At 41.4% G+C, this 23,073-nt stretch overlaps 1 protein-coding gene across 1 annotated transcript in view; it reads left to right on the top strand.

Moving 5' to 3' along the window:
- fbn2b (fibrillin 2b) overlaps positions 1 to 23,073 on the top strand; it is a 68,919-nt gene that overhangs the window by 42,159 nt on the left and 3,687 nt on the right. Inside the window, exons 10-62 of the mRNA XM_080473248.1 lie at positions 189 to 341; positions 1,392 to 1,604; positions 1,749 to 1,892; positions 2,167 to 2,286; positions 2,467 to 2,592; positions 2,670 to 2,792; positions 3,539 to 3,814; positions 3,953 to 4,006; positions 4,102 to 4,227; positions 5,353 to 5,478; positions 5,907 to 6,026; positions 7,106 to 7,243; positions 7,396 to 7,446; positions 7,618 to 7,743; positions 7,855 to 8,082; positions 8,441 to 8,566; positions 8,683 to 8,811; positions 8,982 to 9,107; positions 9,215 to 9,340; positions 9,478 to 9,600; positions 9,755 to 9,880; positions 10,144 to 10,269; positions 10,696 to 10,818; positions 10,956 to 11,078; positions 11,169 to 11,294; positions 11,390 to 11,512; positions 11,984 to 12,106; positions 12,423 to 12,584; positions 12,769 to 12,837; positions 13,007 to 13,132; positions 13,263 to 13,388; positions 14,825 to 14,974; positions 15,085 to 15,156; positions 15,259 to 15,384; positions 16,337 to 16,462; positions 16,782 to 16,907; positions 17,037 to 17,153; positions 17,457 to 17,585; positions 17,691 to 17,810; positions 17,987 to 18,112; positions 18,228 to 18,380; positions 18,473 to 18,538; positions 18,618 to 18,743; positions 18,988 to 19,107; positions 19,217 to 19,339; positions 19,651 to 19,782; positions 20,294 to 20,419; positions 20,602 to 20,808; positions 20,918 to 21,043; positions 21,217 to 21,339; positions 21,608 to 21,724; positions 21,908 to 22,036; positions 22,212 to 22,331. Coding sequence (XP_080329374.1) covers positions 189 to 341; positions 1,392 to 1,604; positions 1,749 to 1,892; positions 2,167 to 2,286; positions 2,467 to 2,592; positions 2,670 to 2,792; positions 3,539 to 3,814; positions 3,953 to 4,006; positions 4,102 to 4,227; positions 5,353 to 5,478; positions 5,907 to 6,026; positions 7,106 to 7,243; positions 7,396 to 7,446; positions 7,618 to 7,743; positions 7,855 to 8,082; positions 8,441 to 8,566; positions 8,683 to 8,811; positions 8,982 to 9,107; positions 9,215 to 9,340; positions 9,478 to 9,600; positions 9,755 to 9,880; positions 10,144 to 10,269; positions 10,696 to 10,818; positions 10,956 to 11,078; positions 11,169 to 11,294; positions 11,390 to 11,512; positions 11,984 to 12,106; positions 12,423 to 12,584; positions 12,769 to 12,837; positions 13,007 to 13,132; positions 13,263 to 13,388; positions 14,825 to 14,974; positions 15,085 to 15,156; positions 15,259 to 15,384; positions 16,337 to 16,462; positions 16,782 to 16,907; positions 17,037 to 17,153; positions 17,457 to 17,585; positions 17,691 to 17,810; positions 17,987 to 18,112; positions 18,228 to 18,380; positions 18,473 to 18,538; positions 18,618 to 18,743; positions 18,988 to 19,107; positions 19,217 to 19,339; positions 19,651 to 19,782; positions 20,294 to 20,419; positions 20,602 to 20,808; positions 20,918 to 21,043; positions 21,217 to 21,339; positions 21,608 to 21,724; positions 21,908 to 22,036; positions 22,212 to 22,331 — 6,867 coding nt within the window. The remainder of the gene's footprint in view (positions 1 to 188; positions 342 to 1,391; positions 1,605 to 1,748; positions 1,893 to 2,166; positions 2,287 to 2,466; positions 2,593 to 2,669; positions 2,793 to 3,538; positions 3,815 to 3,952; positions 4,007 to 4,101; positions 4,228 to 5,352; positions 5,479 to 5,906; positions 6,027 to 7,105; positions 7,244 to 7,395; positions 7,447 to 7,617; positions 7,744 to 7,854; positions 8,083 to 8,440; positions 8,567 to 8,682; positions 8,812 to 8,981; positions 9,108 to 9,214; positions 9,341 to 9,477; positions 9,601 to 9,754; positions 9,881 to 10,143; positions 10,270 to 10,695; positions 10,819 to 10,955; positions 11,079 to 11,168; positions 11,295 to 11,389; positions 11,513 to 11,983; positions 12,107 to 12,422; positions 12,585 to 12,768; positions 12,838 to 13,006; positions 13,133 to 13,262; positions 13,389 to 14,824; positions 14,975 to 15,084; positions 15,157 to 15,258; positions 15,385 to 16,336; positions 16,463 to 16,781; positions 16,908 to 17,036; positions 17,154 to 17,456; positions 17,586 to 17,690; positions 17,811 to 17,986; positions 18,113 to 18,227; positions 18,381 to 18,472; positions 18,539 to 18,617; positions 18,744 to 18,987; positions 19,108 to 19,216; positions 19,340 to 19,650; positions 19,783 to 20,293; positions 20,420 to 20,601; positions 20,809 to 20,917; positions 21,044 to 21,216; positions 21,340 to 21,607; positions 21,725 to 21,907; positions 22,037 to 22,211; positions 22,332 to 23,073) is intronic.

The following is a 23,073-nucleotide window of genomic DNA, read 5'->3' on the forward strand; positions in this document are numbered from 1 at the left end:
AGGAAAAAAACTGAAACGGAGATTGTATATTGTCTGATTCATTTATGTTCATTAAGGTTCATCAAAATAAAATAACATAAGCTATTAAAAAACTGTTTTTTGAAATGGGTTGTAATACGTTTAGCTTATGTATTTTATGTCACTGGGATTTTTGCAGTCATTATGTCATGCATTTCTTTTTCCTTCAGACCAGCGTGTGGGCACTTGTTTCTCTGCTCTGACCAACGGCCGCTGTGCTGCTGAGCTGAGTGGCCAGTACACCAAGATGCAGTGCTGCTGTGATACAGGACGGTGCTGGGCTCTGGGGCAGATCCCTGAGATGTGCCCTGTCAGAGGGTCTGGTGAGTATACATGGCACACGGGAAACACCCCCCCTGTTTTTACACTGAGAAGTTGTTTTACATGCATGTGTTTAACACAATAGATTATAGTTAAGACCATTGAGAGCCTAAAGTTCAGAACTTTTTCACCTTCCCCCTCAATTGAAAAAGACCTGGCCGTCTCCACAGGACATTGTCTTGAGCACACGACATTCTGAATAGTTCACAAGCAAATTACATTTAATACAATGTGAAAGTAGACCAGGCCGACCCAGTGGTGGAGAAGCTGCTTTGAATTTATGCTTCTCGGTATGACATAGAGGCAAGAGTATCCACTGAATCTGGTGAGCATGATGTCATGAGCCCAAACAATAAAAATATGGAAAAGATTTGTTTGAAGGTAATTAACGATCATCCCATCTCTCAAGCTGGAATTTAGAAAACTATTCGTCTGCGTGAGATCGTGTGATCCATCTATCATCTGTTACAAAATGATGTGTGAGATGTGTGTGTACATCTGTGTCTGCATTTCAAGCTACAGTGAATGTCAGACTTGAGTGGAGCAACTGATCTGGTCTTTACTATAGCCTAAATAGGCAATTTTTTTGATTGGATATGGAATGCGATCTCAGGTTTGATCCGTGTTAACAAAGCCAAAACACCCCGAGTCAAAGGTACACTACTGATGATGTGTCCCAAAATTTCCATCCTTCCCATATCTGAGACACAGCTCCCACGCCACTCTCAAATGATAAATGTGACTACCATCTTATTGGCTCAGAGGGCAGTTTAACATCATGCTCTGTGTTTGATGATTCTACATGCGTACATTTATTACATACAAAACTGTTATACATTTGTTTTCTTATCTTTACAACTTCATGTCAACTGCTTTTCAGGGAAAACACTAAGTAATTTTTAAGTACACCCATGATACAGCATCAAGGGGTGCGTCTGATTTATTGTAATAGTTTATATAAGCTGTTTTTCCTGGCTCACAGCACTTGAAACATAACCTGCAGTTGTTTGCATCCAATAATTTGTTCCCTGTGGTTTTCTTGTCTCTTGCAGATGAGTTCAGGCGTCTGTGTATTGTTGGTGTTCCTCAAGGACATGGTCTCCCTCATGTTTACCCTAATGGACACTTTCCCAACAACAACGGCAATGGGTTCAACTATGGATACAAGTTCCCCAGTTTACCAAATGGTAACGGGAATGGAGGCATCGGTGGCAACGGAGGAGGAGGCTTTGGAGGAAATGGAGGACATACACCCCAACACATAGGTCAGTCAATGTCCGAACCCGAACGAAGCAACACAAAACTGCAGCACTTATGTGGTTAGAGCTCCTGTAAAATGGTAAAAAAAAAAAATCCTGTGTTGTTTGTGTGTTTGCTTTGTTTTGATTGTCTTTGTTGTGTATCCATAGGCACAGTTTCTGTGAATGACACCATTGATGTGTGCAAACATTTTACCAACCTTTGTCTGAATGGACGCTGCATCCCAACACCAACAAGCTACCGCTGTGAATGTAACATGGGTTACAGGCAGGACGTTCGTGGGGAATGCATCGGTAAGTCATGCACTCACACACAGGGCACTGTGTCAGTGTGCTTCTGCTGCTCGTTTTCAGCCAGTTCTCCTCATGCAGGAGGACACAGTGACTATGTCACAGTGCTGTGGTTATTTGCATGCACTGTACTGCCATCTTCTGCCTATATAGGGAACTATATTGGCAGAAGATGTTGGTTGTTGCTTTAAAGGAGATCGTTTGACATGTGTGTCTTTTCACTGTGATAGTGAAAGTTAATCACACTTATTCTCTTTTTTTTTTTTTTCGTTTTCAGATGTGGATGAGTGTGTGAGTAACCCATGTATCAATGGAGACTGTGTGAACACACCTGGCTCATACCACTGCAAGTGTCACGAGGGATACCAGGGAACTCCTACCAAACAGGCCTGCATTGGTATGTCTGGCTGAGCTATCAATCTAAATATAATTTAAGAAGGAAACTGTTCCTTTTGATTTGTTAGGTGAATACATTTAACTTAACAAGTCAAAGAAAAAGAAATATTCAAAGCTTTTGGGTCTCCAAGGTCATTATTATGGCCTGAAAGACACTTAACAGGTTCTTTGCTCTTTTCAGATATTGATGAGTGTATTGTGAATGGAGTGATGTGTCGCAATGGCCGCTGTGTCAACACTGAAGGAAGCTTCCAGTGCATCTGCAATGCTGGATTTGAGCTCAGTCCCGATGGAAAGAATTGCATCGGTAATTTGCAAACCAAATAAAAGTTCAGTTTTCACCTGCATAACACATAGCTAACTTCTACTAATGGCTCCCCGCAGATCACGATGAGTGTGCCACTACCAACATGTGTCTGAACGGCATGTGTATCAATGAGGACGGCAGCTTTAAGTGTATCTGCAAGCCTGGTTTTGCACTTGCACCCAATGGACGTTACTGCACCGGTATGTGTGATTTATGAAGTCCAAACTCAAAGCTCTAACCTTGGACGGAGGATCAAACAGGCAGCTTCTAAACTATGTTTGCAGTTTTTGCTTTCCATATATATTTTTGGAACCCATTTGTTCCTAAAGTCTTAACTATTTGAAACTCCCCCAGGGTGGTATTATGCACATTCCACATATGTTGATTATTTATGAGTTTCTGCTGAGTTATTTTCAGGAAGGATTAAGAGAACTGCCTTTCCATTTCAGTCACCCAATAACTCTGACCCCGCAGGTGCATTTTGAAAACACCTCAAGTAGATCATATTGACTCTCCGTCACCTGATAGCATAATGACAACTATGTGGTTTGCTATGTTGTCTTTGTATTATGATAGAGTGGAAGTTACAAATTACAAATACTCATATTAATGCAATTAAGAAATACTTCTTTGTACAATTACACTATTTAATCTACTTTACTATCAACTTTTCAATCTCAAGTTACTGCAGAGTATGCCCACAATTATAAATAATATTTGAATATTTCATTAGCATTCTTGTAGCCAGAAGATTTCTGAGGAATATTTTATACATTTAAATTGAATCTAATGCTTTTGACCACATAATTAAATGTGGTCAAAAGTAACTATTACTTTGAAAATCCAACTTTATTAATTCACTATTTATACAACATAGTACAGATATTATTTTCTAATCCCCCTATAGCACACTGATTTATGATTTTGTAAAACATCTCTCCCTCAGACATTGATGAGTGTCAGACGCCTGGCATTTGTATGAACGGACGCTGCATCAACTCAGAAGGCTCGTTCCGCTGCGAGTGCCCCCCGGGTCTGGCTATTGATGTGGATGGGAGAGTCTGCGTGGACACACACATGAGGACCACCTGCTATGGTGCCATAAAGATGGGCTCATGCTCCCGTCCATTTCCCGGCGCCGTCACCAAGTCGGAGTGTTGCTGTGCCAATCCTGAGCATGGCTTTGGAGAGCCTTGCCAGCCCTGCCCCTCCAGAAACTCAGGTGACCTCTTTGTTTCACCAGATACTGTTTATTTATTTATTCTGTGTTAAGTGTCCCTGCTACGCTAAGAATAGATTGTCTACAAACAAAAAAATGTTAAACAAAGTAATCAACAAAAGCTGGTCATGTGTTTTCCAGCTGAGTTCCAGGCTGTGTGCAGCAGTGGAATTGGGATCACAGCTGATGGCAGAGGTGAGCATGTTCTGCATGACCTAGAATAACAGAATAAACAATTTTATCCAATCTTTCCTATCAACAACTCCTGGACAACATCTGATTTCTGTTAGACATCAACGAGTGCGCCTTGGACCCAGACATTTGCCAAAACGGCATATGTGAGAACCTGAGAGGAAGCTACCGTTGCATCTGTAACATTGGCTATGAGTCTGATACGAGTGGCAAGAACTGTGTTGGTGAGTCGGACTAACTTTACAATTCCATACCATTCGGTTCAATTTTCAATGAAATTCAATTTGATTTATATAGACCAATAACAGCATAATCATATCAGGTTATTTTTACAGAAAAAAAAAATCTGAAATCCCAACAATCCCAACAAAAGTGTTCTTCTGGGGAAATATGGCACTAATAGCTCTTTCAGCTGCATTTTGTTTTCTGGGGCATATTGAGTGAAGGTTGCAAACGCAGCATGTGTCATCAGATATTTTATTTTTTTTGCTTTACAGAAAGAGTAACTTATTATGTGGAAAATACTGAAATGTTATTCTTTTGACAATTATTTGATACAGATCTGAAGATAACGACAAAATGAGCCAGATAACAGGTTGAAGATAAAATCATTGAGGACTTTACTGGATAACATCACACGACTTCTTTTACTTTCATCCTAAAGATTTCTGTATAGCTATGTATGCTTTGTTTACATTCTAATTTAAAGTCTCTCGTCATTTACTGTTTTATTTGAAAGAAATGTTGGATGATTGCCTTACCAATATCAATACTGATTTGAACCCAACCGAAAGAGAAAGGTCTGATAGATCCATAAGCACAAGAACAGACCAGAGGGAGACCTTGACCGGAAGGAAGATGAGGCTGTTGAATGTGATCGCTGTGACAAGATGAACTAGTAACCAAATGGCTGTGGTTGGACCACATAACAAATGATGAAATAGACTCAGGACTACGACATTTTTCCATTCAAGGCTTTGTTTTAGAACAATGTTTGAAGTTGTTATTTGGTACAAATTGGCAAATCGGTAATTAATATTAGTGTCCTGAATCGTGAAAGTAAAAGATAACATCTGCTAACTTCTGCTTGGACCAGATGTTTTTTTATTGAGTATTACTACATCTGGATTCCTCCCATTGGCTCACAGCTCTTTCAGAAGTTTGTTATCTGAAAGATTTGACTAGTTATAACTGTACAAGTCTGGATAGGTGAGCAAAGGATTCAAAGTTAGTTTTGTTGGTTCTGATTTCAACTTTTTTCAGGTTTATTGTTAAGAGTGAGGATACCCTTTGTCTACCTTACTCCCAATGACACAAATATTGTTGTGTTTCCTCTACTTTACTTGCAGACATCAATGAGTGTCTGGTGAACCGTCTGCTCTGTGACAACGGACTATGCAGAAACACTCCGGGATCCTACACATGCTCCTGTCCTAAGGGATTCGTCTTCAAACCAGACTCTGAAACCTGCGAAGGTGAGCGCTCCCGACGCACATATGTTCTCCATCCCAAGCGCGCACACACACACACACACACACACACACACACACACACACACACACACACACACACACACACACACACACACACACACACACACACACACACACACACACACGCACACGCACACGCACACGCACACGCACACGCACACACACACACACATACCCCCACACGCGTGTGTACTGTGTCACCGCATTCTCCACAAGTTTTAGTCATTTGTACCACTAATAAAGATCATTTTGAGGGGACATCATTACCAGATGTATTTCATTTAGTTTCCAGTAAACATGTGGATCATAGACAAAGGATTCAAACACAGTGTCTGTAATTGCCAAATCGTGGTGATGAATTTGAATGATCCTCTCAGTCCTGACCTCTGGTGTATGTTTATCGGTTTCAGATATTAATGAGTGCGAGTCCAGCCCGTGCATCAATGGAGTGTGTCGTAATGTGGCCGGGTCCTTCAACTGCGAGTGCTCCCACGGCAGCAAGCTGGACTCCACCAACACCATCTGCGTGGGTAAGACATGAGGTCCTCTCAATAGCTTGAATTAGATCAGGGCAGCATTGTGGAGTCGAAGGAACGGTGAGACACGAATGTCAGTGGGAAATAATTGGCATAATCATTTCCTAATCATTTTAATCCAGGTTTACTCTCCACCTCTGTAAATAAACACCGAGGTTGTTCAGGTTTCCAGAAGCCGTCCAAACAGCATTATCATTCTCAGATGATCTCACAGGCAAAATGGCAGACAAGGAAGATTTATTAGATGAATACTTGCATGCATGGCCTTGCTTCACATGGAGATGATTTTACTTGTTAGAGATCTGCCATAGATTGAAAATGACATGTGGTATGTGAGACTCTGCGGAGGAAAAACATTTGCACTTGTTTAGGGCTTTCTTAGTTTTAGGGAGCCACTCCAACAAGGCTACATGTTAAGTCAGAATGCAGATGTTTTTGTAACTAGGAAAGAAAATGACTCATTAAGTAAATACTCATACATACTCCATGAGCTGTCTCTGTCTTCTGGTTTACTTAATTTCTGATTCACCATTTAGAGCCCATCACTCAGCGGAAGGGGACGGGGAAAGTAAAATTGTGGTTTAGTGTTTGGGGGTTTGTGGTATAGGCATAAAGGTGTGATTGTGATGAGAGTCTTTCGCTTCATTAGGAATACATTGCCGAGGATTAAATGCAACAATGCATGGGTGTTAGTCACCTCAACTTGAAGCCACACGTTCAGTCTTTATGGTAGGATGTGGAATTGATGATGACATGTTCGCTGCTTTTGTGGTTTATTTTGTTTCCAGAGTTAAAGATATGCTTGATTTGAATTTGGGAATTTAGACCACTGGGGGTGCTGTTGAGCGATGTTTGAGGAGGGGAACAGTGGTTTCTTTGTATTACCTGTTCGACTTCCTTGTTGTCACTGTGGCTTTGCAGATGATTTAATGGGAAGAAAATGCAGTTAACACATTGTTGTTTGGGCTGTTTTGGCGGGAAACACTAAACGTTAATGGACCTGTGTTTATTTACAAGAACACTCCACGACACACCTTTAATCATGTCTTTTCAATTGTTTCTTGACTGTGCAGATAGCATGAAGAGTACTTGCTGGCTCACAATACAGGACAACCGATGTGAGGTCAACATCAATGGAGCCACACTAAAATCTGAATGCTGCTCCACGCTGGGAGCTGCCTGGGGCAGCCCCTGCGAACCCTGCGAGATTGGTCAGTGCACACACATGCATATATACAATCATGTCGGACAAGGTTTTAATTGAAGCCTCATATGTTCTGAATCAAGTTATGATTTATGATGCTGTCATATTGTAAACATCCTGGTTGAGTGAAAAACCTCATTTTTGCCTCTTCCCCCTTAGATACTGCTTGTTCTCGAGGATTTGCTCGTATGAAAGGCGTTATCTGTGAAGGTAAATACATGGCAATGACTGACTTTGCACTGACAAACCTCCATCTAGCAGTGACTATCAGAAAGTCCTACTTTGTCATTTAGTTTTCGACTTCTCTGTGCACGTTTCTTTTTCTTGAGAAGATTGTGATTGTTTCTGTTTCACCTCATTACAATGTCCTGTTCCCTGTAGATATAAACGAGTGTGAGGTGTTCCCTGGAGTGTGCGCAAATGGCCGATGTGAGAACACCCAAGGCTCTTTCCGCTGCGAGTGTGCTGAGGGTCTCACCTTGGACAGTACAGGCCGAACATGTGTTGGTAAGACGTTAGCAGAGTAATTGCAAATCAGCTAATGAAAGAATCTAAAGTGACCAAAGCCAAAATCCAGAGAGATAGATGACTTTGTGTTTTTGTGATGAATTCATCCAGACATGCGGAGTGAACAGTGCTACATGAAGTGGCATGAGGACGAGTGTGGTGCACCACTGCCAGGAAGATACCGTGTGGACATGTGCTGCTGTTCAGTGGGTGCTGCCTGGGGTATCGACTGTGAAGAGTGTCCCAAAGCAGCCACACCTGAGTACAGGTCCATCTGCCCCAGAGGACATGGCTTTGCAAACAGAGGAGACATCTTGACCGGCAGGCCTTTTTACAAAGGTACCATTTTAGACTCCATTTTTGTTCTGATGTTATCTGAAGGTCACAATGAGGACTTGTGGGTGGAGCTTCACAAATCCATATTCCCTGAATGATTATGCAGGGAAATTTATCTACAGTAATCAGATCAATAGAATAACAGGGAGAGAGAGAGAGAGAGAGAGAGAGAGAGAGAGAGAGAGAGAGAGAGAGAGAGAGAGAGAGAGAGAGAGAGAGAGAGTGTCTTTCTTCATGTGAGGATAAACAGTTTATACATGGAAAGTTACTTGTCCTACACCATCCATTGAAAACAAATGTGTGTCTTTTTCTATAGTGATAAAAATGATGCATCTTTACAATTTATTCTGCTTTTCACCAGATGTGAATGAGTGTAAGGTCTTCCAGGGTTTGTGTACATATGGAACTTGCAGAAACACCATTGGCAGTTTCAAGTGTCGATGCAACAGCGGCTTCGCACTCACTGCTGAGGAGAGGAACTGCACAGGTATTAGAGAAAAGGCCTACCGAGTAACTGCAACTACAAATAAATATAAATGATTATTTTTGCACATCGCCAAAACTCAAGTGAGTTGTAACTGTTCTTTTGTCCTTGCGCTTCAGATATTGATGAGTGCCGTATCTCCCCTGATCTTTGTGGTCATGGTACATGTGTCAACACACCTGGCAGTTTCGAGTGCGAATGCTTTGAGGGTTATGAAAGCGGGTTCATGATGATGAAAAACTGCATGGGTAAGACTGACGCACCGACATGTGCCCACGAAAAGAATATTAATACACACAAAGTCTGTTTCGTCTATTTTGGTAGTTTACCAGCTCTTTGAATCCTTCTTAAATTTGTTTACTTTTTCTGTAGTTTTGAAAACTTATCTTCTCTTTACTCATTCCTTCATGGTGAACAGACATTGACGAGTGTGAGAGGAACCCCTTATTGTGTCGTGGCGGAATCTGCCTGAACACGGAGGGGAGTTACGAGTGTGAATGTCCGACTGGGCACTCACTGAGCAGCGATGGATCAGCTTGTGAAGGTGGGGCATGAAGTACATCTCACACAGCGGTAAACTGGCAGTTATTACAGCGCATCTCTTTATTTAGACCTCAGTTTAATGTTCGTTGTGGTTTTTTTGCGGGTCAGATGTGAACGAGTGCCAGCTGAGCGACAACTTGTGCAAGAATGGGCAGTGTGTCAACATGCCGGGAACCTACCAGTGCTCCTGTGACACTGGTTACCAGGCCACACCAGACCGACAGGGTTGTGTTGGTAAGTAACGTCTTGTGTTGGCGCAAAGAAATACTTGATCCCATAGTATTTTTCATTTTCATGCATTCGGAGTGTTAACATTTACATTCTCCTTTGTCATTTTTCAAATGACATACATTTGTGACCTCTTTTTGCAGATATTGATGAGTGTACCATTATGAATGGAGGCTGTGAGACCCACTGTACTAACTCGGAGGGAAGTTACGAATGCAGCTGTAGTGAGGGCTATGCACTCATGCCTGATCTCAGGACCTGTTCAGGTAAAAAAAAAAAAACTTTCAATATGGTTGGTGTTTAAGAAAATTTAAGAAAGAAATCAATGTGATGAATTTGATTACATTTGGATGGATTTGTAGATTGTTTTGTCTAATCTTCTCAATTTTGCTGCTGTTACTGTTTCTGTTGTATCATTAGATATTGATGAGTGTGAGGAGACGCCAGACATCTGTGATGGAGGTCAATGTACCAACATTCCCGGGGAATATCGCTGTCTGTGTTATGATGGATTCATGGCTTCCATGGACATGAGGACCTGTATTGGTAAGTGAAAATACCGATACTCATTATTTTATTTTGAAACACATGCAAACATTTTCAATCCTGGTTCCCTTGTGAGATTTTGGTATTTTTATCGGTCTGCCACATCAATTTATTATTTCAGTGTCTGATTTAAATTTAGATGTTTTTGTGTCCCTCTAGTTATCTCTGGGACTTGGTCTGTCAGTCCCATTTAATGTCATTTCAATCTCCATGGTGAGACCATTCTTATGCAATCTGTGTATTTGTCTCCACCATCTGTCTAGATGTGAATGAATGTGATCTGAACCCAAACATCTGTCTCCATGGTGACTGTGAAAACACCAAAGGCTCCTTCATCTGCCATTGTCAACTGGGATACTTTGTCAAAAAGGGATCTACAGGCTGCACAGGTTTGCGCGCGCGCACGCACACACACACACACACACACACACACACACACACACACACACACACATACATACACACACACAAATCAGAGGGTCAAGCTGTTCTCTGAAGAGTCTTGTCCATAAATAAGTTGCATATTCAGACAGCTCAGTCATGCATACAGTAGCTGGAGGTTAGTATGTAAGACAGCATTGATTAATTCATTTATAGAATACCATGAATACAGAATACTTCCTTTGGTCTTTAAAGATAAGATTTATTCTGAAATTACATTGAGGCTCTTTTCACCTTTGTAAAACATGGCAAAATAAACTATGACAGATACTATTAACTACTACTACTGCTACTGCTACTACTACTGTTGTTTCTTTTCCTCACCGCCTTACCCACTGTTTACTGGCTAACTGGTACTGGGTTTTTTTTTTCAGATATTGATGAGTGTGAGATCGGCGCTCATAACTGTGACATGCATGCTGCCTGCATCAACGTTCCTGGAAGCTTCAAATGTCGCTGTCGAGATGGCTGGGTGGGAGATGGTATCAAATGTGTGGGTGAGTACGCATTCAGATTGTCTCAGGTCGAGTTCCATGTTACGACATGAGTTTTAATGACAAAGTAAAAAATTGGGATGAAAGGCTTGTATATTTTTCCAGAATAAAGTTTAACCTTTCTACCTCCCATCCTGCAGACCAAGATGAGTGCTCCGCAGAGGATCACAACTGCAACCCTAATGCAGACTGTGTCAACACACCAGGATCCTACAGGTGTGCATGCAAAGAGGGCTTCAACGGAGATGGCTTTTCATGCTCTGGTAAGACTCCTAAAACGGTCCTGGATGAACGTTTGTTTGTCTCTGAATTGACACCAAGCTCATAAAATGCATTGGTGTTGTTGGGTTTAGACATGGATGAGTGTGCAGACAACGTGAACCTGTGTGAGAACGGCCAGTGCCTCAACGCTCCTGGAGGCTACCGCTGTGAGTGTGAGATGGGCTTCACTCCGACTGAAGACAGCAAGGCTTGTCAAGGTGAGATGTTTAATCTTCTTTATGTTATTGTCGTTCAATTATTCAATTCAAGTTGTTCACCTAACGTCCTCTTACTCTTTGTTGTTTACCTTCAGACATCGACGAGTGTAATTTCCAGAACATCTGTGTGTTTGGAACTTGCCAGAACCTTCCGGGGATGTTCCGTTGTGTATGTGATGATGGCTATGAACTGGACCGCAGTGGAGGAAACTGCACTGGTGAGTGCACTATTTTAGTAATGGTATCTTTGAAATCTAGAACAGTCCTCCATAGTTCAGTTAAGGTGCCCTGAATTCTGGAACCTCTATTTACAGATCATGTTACTTCTGGATTTCATTCACCAAACCCAAATAAAACTGCTACTAGTATTTATATAAGTAGGTAGAATGAAAGAAGAATAAAATACCAATTGAAATATTTCTAAGATATTATAAACCTTTTCAGTTATTGCATCAGTTTAAATTGCCTAATGAAATTCAGCTGTAACTTTGAGTTTCAGTATTTAGATTTTGTTTAATAGAAATGTTCTGGCAATAGTGTGGCTACTGCTTTAAAATATGCTTATATATTAATGTATTTCCCTACTATTTCTCATTTCACGATGACTTTTTATTTGTTATCTACATATTTTTTGAATAATACACTAAAAGCTTCATTCAGTTCAAAATGTGTTTCACTGTATACTGCAGATATCAACGAGTGTGCGGACCCAGTGAATTGCATCAACGGACTTTGTGTGAACACACCAGGAAGCTACATCTGTAACTGTCCAGCTGACTTTGAGCTCAACCCGACTGGTGTAGGCTGTGTTGGTGAGTCACTCACAAAAAGCTTATGCTAAATGGCATCCAAGTGTGATACCACATGGGAGAAATGTTGTGTGTTGATGTTAAGCATGGCATGTACATGAAAGTGATGAAGTCTGCTGAGTCGCATTTTTGGAAAAGTATCACACCATTTCCTATGTGATATTAGCTCTGAGCTAATGAACTCATGAGAGGTCCTCTCAGAGTAAAGCTGGTAAATGTTGTTTCACCCAACCTTATATAACTTGTTCAATAAATCATCGGCAGTCCATATCTTGGTCATTTCACTTCTGACTCACACACAATTCTGTATCATCTTCAGACACCCGTGTTGGAAACTGTTTCCTGGACATCCTTGCCCGAGGTGATGGAGGAATCTCCTGCAGTGCAGAGATCGGAGTGGGCGTGACTCGAGCTTCCTGTTGTTGCTCCCTGGGAGGAGCCTGGGGAAACCCTTGTGAACTCTGCCCTGCTGCCAACTCCAGTGCGTATCACATATCACCTTTACTTATGATATTTTCCCAAATCTACCTTACACATATATTAATTGAAATATTCAATCTGATTTCCAAGTTGTTTTATAGAAAAAAAAATCTCATTGTTGCCCCTTCTCCCTCTGCAATAAAACTTTTCTGATAACTTTGTTTATGTGCTTGTATTGTTTATAGCGGAATACAAGACTCTGTGTCCAGGAGGAGAAGGCTTCAGACCAAACCCCATTACCGTTATCCTGGAAGGTAAACCTCTGATATTCTCTCCTGTACTAAATCATTTGTAGCTCAACATAAGTTGGCCAGCAAAGCATTAAAGTTTGGCTGCTCTGCAGTATTATAAAAGTGCAACCTTACAAAGAAAATCAATATGTCAGTGACATTGATGGATCTATTAATTTCAATTATATTCCAGATATTGACGAGTGCCAGGAGCTACCTGGTCTCTGTCAGGGTGGGAACTGTGTTAACACATTTGGCAGCTTCCAGTGTGAGTGTCCAGCAGGCTACTATCTTAATGAAGAGACTCGCATCTGTGAGGGTAAGGACTGATATATGAAATCTGTTCAGGCTTCTTATTGCATTGTACAGATTACTTATTAGAGAGACGACACTACCTTGGTCTTATTCCATATTTTAGATATATTGTGTTGCTGTGTCTTTATTTGCAGATATTGATGAGTGCACAACTCATATTGGGATCTGCGGACCTGGGACTTGCTATAACACTCTGGGCAACTATACCTGTGTCTGTCCTCCTGAGTACATGCAAGTCAATGGAGGAAACAACTGCATGGGTGAGTCAGAACTGTCTTGAAGAAGAAAGTAAAAAAAAAAAGGTCATCTCAAAGATGGGGGTGGAAAGAGCCAGAAAACAGGGTGGAAATCTAACAGATTAAAAACAGACCAACTGACAAGACTGAGGAGTACACATAACTGTATATACGGACATGTACTGGGGGACAATACCACACAATACAATAGGGATAAAACTCAGGTGAGACTCATGGCAGGCAGAGCAAGAAGACTCCTGGGATGAGTGGCAAAATTTTACTGAAGAAAGGTCAGTAGGCTGCAGATGGGGCGGCTCGGTATGGGTTCCATGGGCCAAGTACTGGCCAATGGAAAAAAGCCCCACTGGGTCAGAGCTGAGAAGGGAGGAAAAGCTTACGAAGCTCCTTGGAAGACCAAAAAAGCAAACAAAAAGCCCCCCTTGGGATTGGGGCAAGCAGAGGGCCTTGGGCAAAGAAACCTTTCCAGGATGTCAAGCTGGAGACCAAAAGGTGAAAAAGCTCCCCCAGGTCTATGTGGGGAGGCCAAAAGCAACCAAACTGCTCCAGGAGCCAAAAGTGATATTGCCCCTCTTACACAGGGTCAAAGCTGACAGTGCCAGGCCAATCAGAGGGTTTGAGCAGGCGCAAGAAGTTGCAATACCTTGGCGACAAAGCTCCCTGTATGTTCTTTGAGGTGACAAAGCCTTTCTAGCAGCCAGCAAGGTGCCAAAAGCAAGAGGTTTGTTCACCTTTAGCAGGTGTCAAAGGCAACAAAGCCTCTCTGAAGCCTGAGCAGAGGGACGATGGCGACAAATCCTGTTAAAGAGTAGGGAAATGGGCCAATGGCGAACTCTTCTATGGGAACTCCTCCAGGGCACCTCCAACGGCCAGGGAAGTGCAAAAGAGAAAGTCCCTTGGGGGGGCCGAGCTGACATTCAAAGGTGTCAAGGTTCGTTTTGGAGCCAAGCAGGTGGCCAGAAGTGATAAAACGTAAAAGTAAAAAGTAATTTGGTAAAAGTGACCACTGTTTTCTGCAAGCTCCCATTGGAGGTCAAAGCACCAGAGTTGCATTTCCAGGAACTCAGTGGCTCAGAAAATTGTTTGTTTTGTTTTGGGCTTGAAAAAATGGCCTAATTGTAGTCGAATTGATTTCTCAAAAATATAGAGACAGATTGGATAAATAGACTAAGACCACAGACCAACTGACAAGACTGAGGACTGCACTGATACAAACACTGGGAGTGGGGAGGCAACATGGGACAATCACAACAATCAAGGGTAACAACACACTTGAGACAGTTGTACATGAGACTAAAACATGAACTAATTAATGAATGTACCACAAGGAACCATGAAGGGAAACAAAGAAACACAGAGTATATCTCAATGATAATCCCAGAATACTAGTACTGGAGGATGAAATATTTGACTGAATCTCTTTTTTCTTGGCTGTAATGAAGACATGAGGAAGAGCGTGTGTTACCGCAACTTTAACGACACATGTGAGAACGAGCTGTCGTTTAACATGACCAAGAAGATGTGCTGTTGCGCCTACAATGTGGGAAAAGCCTGGAACAAGCCATGCGAAGCCTGTCCTACTCCTGCAACATGTGAGTTTTAGTTTATAGAAAAGAAAGAAAAGCTGAAATGAGAACTGGAGCAGCTGCTGAAACATTGCATTGTTTCTATATTTCATGACTACCCTGGTCTTTCTTTTCAGCTGAGTATCAGTTACTGTGTGGTAACCAGGCACCTGGCTTCATCATTGACATCCACACTGGCAAGCCAATTGGTAAGATCAAGACTGGCTGTCAGTCAAAGATTTGTCCCTCAGATTTCAACAACTTCATTTTTGCCATTTGCATGATACCATCTGGTGGTGTTCTCTTTGCAGATATTGATGAGTGTAGGGAGATTCCTGGTATCTGTGCTAATGGCGTCTGCATCAACCAAATCGGCAGCTTCCGTTGTGAATGCCCAATGGGCTTCAGCTACAACAACATACTCCTCATTTGTGAAGGTAACCCTCAATCTTCATTCGGCCTTTCTTATCTTTTTGTCAAGGTTGTGTCTTATATAATATAAAGGACATCAACCTGTTCCTCTCAGTCTACCTACTGCTTTTATGTCTTTTTTCCACACTTGTATATCTGCACTCATATACACATAAAGTAACCATTTTCTGAAATTGCACCAGTCCATGGGTGCAAGTAACGAATTACAAAAAAGAAAAAAAATCAGTGTAATTAAGTAGTGTTATTGGACTTTTGCTTTTTCAAGTACTTTTACTATTTAACTTTACTCTTACAGTACGATTTTAATATAATTTACTCTAAAAACTATAAGTGGTTACTGAGTACATATTTCATTTGTATTCATATTCAAATTATTTATTCTGTAGTTTGATAGTCAAGACTTTGATTATTGTAACAAAGACAATTCCTGCTTTCTTTCTCCATTTGTTTGCCATTATGTAATTTAGATTTGCTTTGTTGTTTGTGAAAATGTGCTTCATACAGGTAACATGAAGCAAATGCCCTGTCATACTGTGGGATAGTTTTACATTTATTTAAGTCTTTTTTCCAAACAATAGTGCTTTTAAATTTAACCTGTAATACAGTTTATAGAATTTAAGTAACAGTAGTTTACACAGTATGTTTTCACTACACCACACTAACAGATGCAGGTCCGTGTTTTGAGATATGCACTATGGCAGAGTGGGACAAGTAATGCACTCAGTAGAGATAATGCTGTTTTTGCCTGTGTGAGCTATGTCCTTGTGAAGTGAAGGATAGCTGCTCTCAATGGGCCCACCTGTCAGAATCATCATTCATCCAGAACCTGCCAGCGACTACCTGAACTGTACTGGAGCCCAACTGGTGCTGTGTTTTCCCTCGCTGACGGCCAGCTCTGACCTGACCGATATAGAGCCTGAGATTGATGTCTACTGTTTCTTTCCTCCTCTGGCATAGATATCGATGAATGTAACAGTGGGGACAACCTGTGCCAACGCAACGCCAACTGTATTAACATCCCAGGCAGTTACCGCTGCGAGTGCTCACCAGGTTTCAAGCTGTCTCCCAGTGGGGCTTGTGTGGGTGAGTCTGGCCTATCTGAAGGGCCTTACTGGGGTTTCCCATTGTAGATTACCCGGCAGGATGTCTGTACAATAATGCTGTAAATGTGAGAAAAATATTGTGGGAAACGAAATAACATGTCGAGGACATTTGTTAACCTACAGAGCAATACTCTTTCTTGTTTTCTAGATTTTAATTGAACAATAGTTTTGGCAAGGCTCATCATTAGTAATAGCCAACCTACCCATAATGGATAGAAGTTTAGCATTCAGACTGATGTCTGAAGTTGTGACATTATTATTTTTTTTAACTAACGTGTATTTCTTTATTCTCCTCTCAGATCGTAATGAGTGCCAAGAGATTCCTAATGTGTGCAGCCATGGAGAGTGCATTGATACACAGGGCAGCTATCGCTGTCTCTGCCACAATGGCTTCAAAGCTACTGCTGATCAGACCATGTGCATGGGTGAGAGCCACAGTCAAAATTCAGAACCCTGCATTGTGTGTACACTGACAGAAAGTCACTGGGGTAATTATAATGCAGACCTTGCATTAGATATAATATAATTTTCCTTCTTCCTTGTCTGCATTTTAGACATTGATGAGTGTGACAGGCAGCCATGTGGCAACGGTACCTGTAAAAACACGGTGGGATCCTACAACTGCCTCTGCTTCCCCGGCTTTGAGCTCACACACAACAACGACTGCATGGGTATGACTCACTTACTGGTTACTATTCACCAAGCTAAAACCATTCAGCTTTTTGTTTTGGTATGCACGTAGTTTTGCGGATATCTCTCTATTGTTGGACTGCATTTGGATAGGAAATAAATAAACGTGTTGTATTGTTTACCGAAACAAATGTAACCACAATAATAATTATCTCTGAGAACTTGTTATACACTTAGAGTTTTTCATTTTCTGTCTACCCTTCTGTCGTGATTGCTGGAATTGTCCTGTTTCTAGAATAGAAATGTCTGCTAAAAAAAAAATTATCTGAACATTTGTCTAACAGACATAGACGAGTGCAGTGCCCTCCAGGGTCAAGTGTGCAGGAATGGACAGTGCATCAATGGGCTTGGTTCCTTCCAGTGTCTCTGCCATGAAGGTTACGAGAATACGCCTGATGGGAAGAACTGTGTTGGTAAGTCAGAAATAATGATAAATGTTAATGCAAGCTTTGAGCTTTTTTTTTTTTTTTTTAATGGATGCTTGATACACTGGATTTTTTTACATTTTTTAATTACAGATATCAATGAATGTGTGAGTCTGCCTGGGACCTGCTCTCCCGGAACATGTCAGAATCTGGATGGATCCTTCAGATGCATTTGCCCTCCTGGATATGAGGTGCAAAATGACCAGTGCATAGGTGAGGACAATAATATACACATAGATACACATTGAATGACAGAAACACTTCACTACACCCTAACCGCTCCGCACTTTAAGCGTCTTGTTCAGTCTTCATAAAAACTGGTTCCTAAACATTAGAAAAGACATGCTTCCCTTCCTCTTCCTTATTCTTTTGTTATTTTCACCTTCTAGATATCAACGAGTGTGACGTGGAGCCCAACATCTGCCAGTTTGGCACCTGTACCAACACTCCCGGCAGTTTCCAGTGCTCCTGCCAACCAGGCTTTGTTCTGTCTGACAACAAACGGCGCTGCTACGGTGAGGCCAGTTTAGTTAACATTTGGACGCAGTCATTCATGTGACCATGAATGAATTTAAATACAACTCTGACACACGTTAAACTCATGCCCGTTCACATTTGCTTTCCTTGCAGACACCCGAGAGAGCTTCTGTTTCACCAAATTTGAGGCAGGCAAGTGCTCCGTTCCCAAAGCCTTCAATACCACCAAGGCCAAGTGCTGCTGCAGCAATATGCCTGGAGAGGGTTGGGGACTTCCCTGCGAGCTGTGCCCGCGAGAGAGCGATGGTGTGTAACACAGTTAGTCTTATTTTTATTAATGCATTCACACAATAGCATTATTTTGTGAAAACTAAAACTCTCTCTTCCTCTGCTTGCAGCTGCTTTTGACACTCTCTGTCCTTATGGTCATGGAGCTCTGCCCGGTCCAGGTGACGCTCGTGAAGGTATGTGCTGCAACACCGATCTCTTTCTTTTATCCATATTGTTGAATTTGGAGGCTGACTATATTTTGTTTTCATGTAGATATGAATGAGTGTCTGGATAACCCGGGCATCTGTCAGAACGGTATCTGCATCAACACAGACGGCTCTTTCCGCTGTGAATGCCCCTTCGGTTACAACCTGGATTACACTGGAGTCAACTGTGTTGGTGAGATGTTTGTTGCTGCTTCCCAGCGAAGAATATGCAAAGTTTACATTGTTGACCAGTGATGTTTCATACCGGGTTTATAGTTTTGTTCACGGTGTCTCATTACTTTTTATTTCCTGACAAGCTCATCAGCTGCAGAGATGCTAATAAAAGTCTTTAAAGTCTAAAGGCAGTATCAAGGCGTGGTTTGAACAATTGTCTGCCGTCTTTGTGCGTCATTCATTTTTCACTCTGGACTCTGCAGACACCGACGAGTGTTCCATTGGAAATCCATGTGGAAATGGCACCTGCACCAATGTGGTGGGAGGTTTTGAGTGCTCGTGTCAAGAAGGCTTCGAGCCAGGACCCATGATGACTTGTGAAGGTCAGTTGTTTTACAAAAGTAGCATTATTCATATTTCTGCAGGAAAACCTTCTTTAAGCCAATATAAATTCAATTTAAACCACCCTGGGTTTTTTTCTTTACATCACAGATATCAATGAGTGTTTCCAGAGTCCTCTGCTTTGTGCCTTCCGTTGTGTCAACACTTTTGGATCCTATGAGTGTATGTGTCCTCCTGGCTACGTGCTGCGAGACGACCAGCGCATGTGCAGAGGTGAGAGACCAAAGAAGATTTTACAACAGCTTCAAGTTTCATTTTCATCATATTCATATCAGTAAAGTTTCATTTGTTCAGCATCTATTCACAAGATGATTCATCTTATGAAAGTAGTGAGGTCATAGTGAGAAAATCCCATCAAATCATAAAGGGTACCATTACTTATTCTGCTAATCTCTAATATTTGTCTTTTTTTGCTTCATTTCTGTGCACCCTACAGTAAGTAATGACACTTTAGTGGACTTAAAGCAGAATTTAGTTGGCTTTGTATTCTCACACCTTGACCTTTTCTTACAATGTCTCATCAGACCAGGATGAGTGCTCAGAGGGTCTGGACGACTGTGACTCCAAAGGCATGACCTGTAAGAACCTGATTGGTACCTTCATGTGTATCTGCCCTCCTGGCATGCAGCGCCGACCAGATGGAGACGGTTGTATGGGTGAGTGAAAGCTTTTATTTGAGAGAGAGAGAGAGAGAGAGAGAGAGAGAGAGAGAGAGAGAGACTCATTATGGGCTTTTCACATGTATTGTACACCGATTTCTCCTACATAGTGCATTTTCAGTATAATAGCCATCTCATAGTACTTTACTCTCTTATCCATACACACACACACACACACACACACACACACACACACACACACACACACACACACACACACACACACACACACACACACACACACACACACACACACACACACACACACACCACACAAAAACATGTGCACATTGTAGTTGCAAGAGCATCCCCAACCAGGAAGTCAGCATCTAACCCATGTGCTCTTCGGGAGGTAGCGAGCCAAAGCTGGGGCTCGAACTGCCGACCTTTGAGACACCACCAACTCCACCACCTGAGCCACAGTTTATTCCATATATGTTGTTGTAACTGTATTTTACCTTCATTTTACTCTTCTCATCCTTGTGACTTTTTTTATGGACACTTTCAGACCTGAACGAGTGCCGGGCCAAACCTGGCATCTGCAAGAATGGGCGTTGCGTCAACACAGTGGGAAGCTACCGCTGCGAGTGCAATGATGGCTTTGAGCCAAGCTCTACTGGAACTGAGTGTATAGGTAAGAGTATTACTGCTTTAAAAGGCTGTTGTCACAGACTGTAAAAATTAAACTGCTGGAGTTAACGTTGTACTTATGGCGGTCTCTATTTTCCAACAACCCGAAGAGACTTTAGAAAACAAGATGAAACATGATGGTCTTCAGTTCATAACTCAATACACTTTTGTTTTACCCTTCTTCAGACAACAGAAAGGGCTATTGTTTCTCTGAGGTTCTTCAGACCATGTGCCAGCAGTCATCCACCAACAGGAACAGTGTGACCAAGTCGGAGTGCTGCTGCAACACAGGTCGAGGCTGGGGGTCACAGTGTGAGCTCTGCCCTCTCCCTGGCACTGTTCAGTACAAGAAGATGTGCCCACTCGGCCCCGGCTACACCACTGACGGTAGAGGTAAGAAGTTTAGTAATAATACCAAGGCTTTGTAAAGATGTGCGTGTCTGCGTCTATGCATGTGTGTGTGTGTGTGTGTGTGTACTTTAAAAATGTGCTCTTCTTTCAGATATCAACGAGTGCCAGGTAATGCCTGATCTGTGTCACAACGGTCAGTGCATCAACACCATTGGATCTTTCCGCTGTCACTGTGATGTCGGATACAAAACCGACTTCACTGCAACCTCCTGTGTTGGTACGTTGGCTTCTGTCTTGCTAATGCTCATTATCATTATATTCTTACTTTTTTTCCAGAATTCATAAATGTTGAATATTTATGGGGTTTCAGGTTTGATATTACCAAATATTTTAAAACATTTACACCCGTTTATGCCTCATAATACTTTTCTAACTGTGTGCACGTTTCAGATATGGATGAGTGTGCTCTATCACCGAAGCCCTGTAACTTCCTGTGTAAAAACACAGAGGGTAGCTATCTCTGCTCATGCCCCAGAGGATACAGCTTACAGCCGGATGGAAAGACCTGCAAAGGTCTGTTGCTGTTTGATGATGATTGTGTGGAACTATCTTACTATCATGTTGCTTTCTCCACACTTTAAGTCTTCGCTCCTCTAATAATTGATTAATACATAATTTCTAATAAATGAGATAATAAATTGACAATGATTTCTCCCCCCCAAATGCATTATTAGCTTCATGTCATATTTAAAAAAAAAAAACAAGTGGTTTAAATGCTTTATTGATTCAAGCGAGTAAATCAGTTTTCATTGTAATGTCTGCTTCCCTGTCTCTCTCTAAGATCTGGATGAGTGCTCAACAAAGCAGCACAACTGTCAGTTCCTCTGTGTCAACACCATCGGAGGTTTTACCTGCAAGTGTCCACCTGGCTTTACTCAGCACCAAACCGCCTGCATTGGTGAGAGCAAGACAGAAGACCACAGACACTTCTTCCGACTTTGATTTATTTATTTTTTTTAAAGAGAGATGAAACAGAAAATATAGTCCTTAGCGTATAATAATTACATTCAAACAAAAATGCCATCTTTTAAAAGGTAACAGTAAAAAATAAGCTCTCTTTTTGTTCATCTTAACTTTGCAGATAACAACGAGTGTTCAGCTCAGACTACTGCCTGTGGTTCCCGCGCATCTTGTGTCAACACACCTGGTAGCTTCAACTGTGAATGCACAAAGGGTTTCTCCTTGGACACTTCAGGCATGGAGTGTGAGGGTGAGCAGACATCCTTTACAGTCAATTCACTGTAGTTGGAGGAGAGTGATGTGGAAGACTGTCCGATGAGGTGTTTTTTGATCAAAAGAGATCAAGATGTATGGTCTTGACATGCAGAAGTTGTAACTACAGATACCTTGCACATGTAAAAAGTCTTTATTTTGATTTTGTTCAGATGTGGACGAATGCACCAGTAACCACCGCTGTCAACACGGCTGCCAGAACATGCTGGGAGGTTTCCGCTGCGGTTGTCCTCAAGGTTACGTGCAGCACTACCAGTGGAACCAGTGTGTGGGTAAGTTACTGTGACTCAATCAGTGGACGGATCAGAGGCTTCACTGGGAGTATTACCGCGCATACAGAAAAAAATAATTATTGGGAGGCTACTTTGTTATACATTTACAAACCTGTAAACAATCATAATTTAGGACATTTTGTGAAAGTAAATCAAAACTTCTGCTCACAGGCATTCATAAAATTGTCTGAATTAAAACAACCTGGATTAATATAATAAGTGGATATTAGCGTTAAACTACAAGCAAACTAAAACAATATTTGCTTTAGTCAAAGTTCAATGACACTTTTTCTTTAATATGTTTTTAATGGGCCTTTTACAAAGCTCAATACCAATCTTACTATCTTACTATCTCCCTCCAAATCCAGTTATTGGTCAGTCAATGGTTCTATGTTATGGAAAATGGTTTTTTTTTAAGATATTTATTTTAATTAAAAGTTAATTATCTGGATTTATTAGGATCTTCAGATTTTGAGAGGCTATAACCATTGATTGTGACTTTTCAGTATATCGATTTCATCAGTATATTTTGTAATGTGTTATATCAGAATGGTATCAAGCTGCAATTACATGTATACGTTATTTACAATATCACTCAACTCTCAATACACTCAACGACTAATGCACAGCCTTGTTTTCCTTAAGTTAATTCAAGTATTTATATTTGCAAGATATGTACCTATTATTTGATGTCAGTATTCATTATTTTGTTGAAATGTAATGCACTCAGGTGGTCAAATTG

The sequence above is a fragment of the Lipophrys pholis genome (assembly GCF_963383615.2).
Source record: "Lipophrys pholis genome assembly, chromosome: 10".
Taxonomy (NCBI): Eukaryota; Metazoa; Chordata; class Actinopteri; order Blenniiformes; family Blenniidae; genus Lipophrys; species Lipophrys pholis.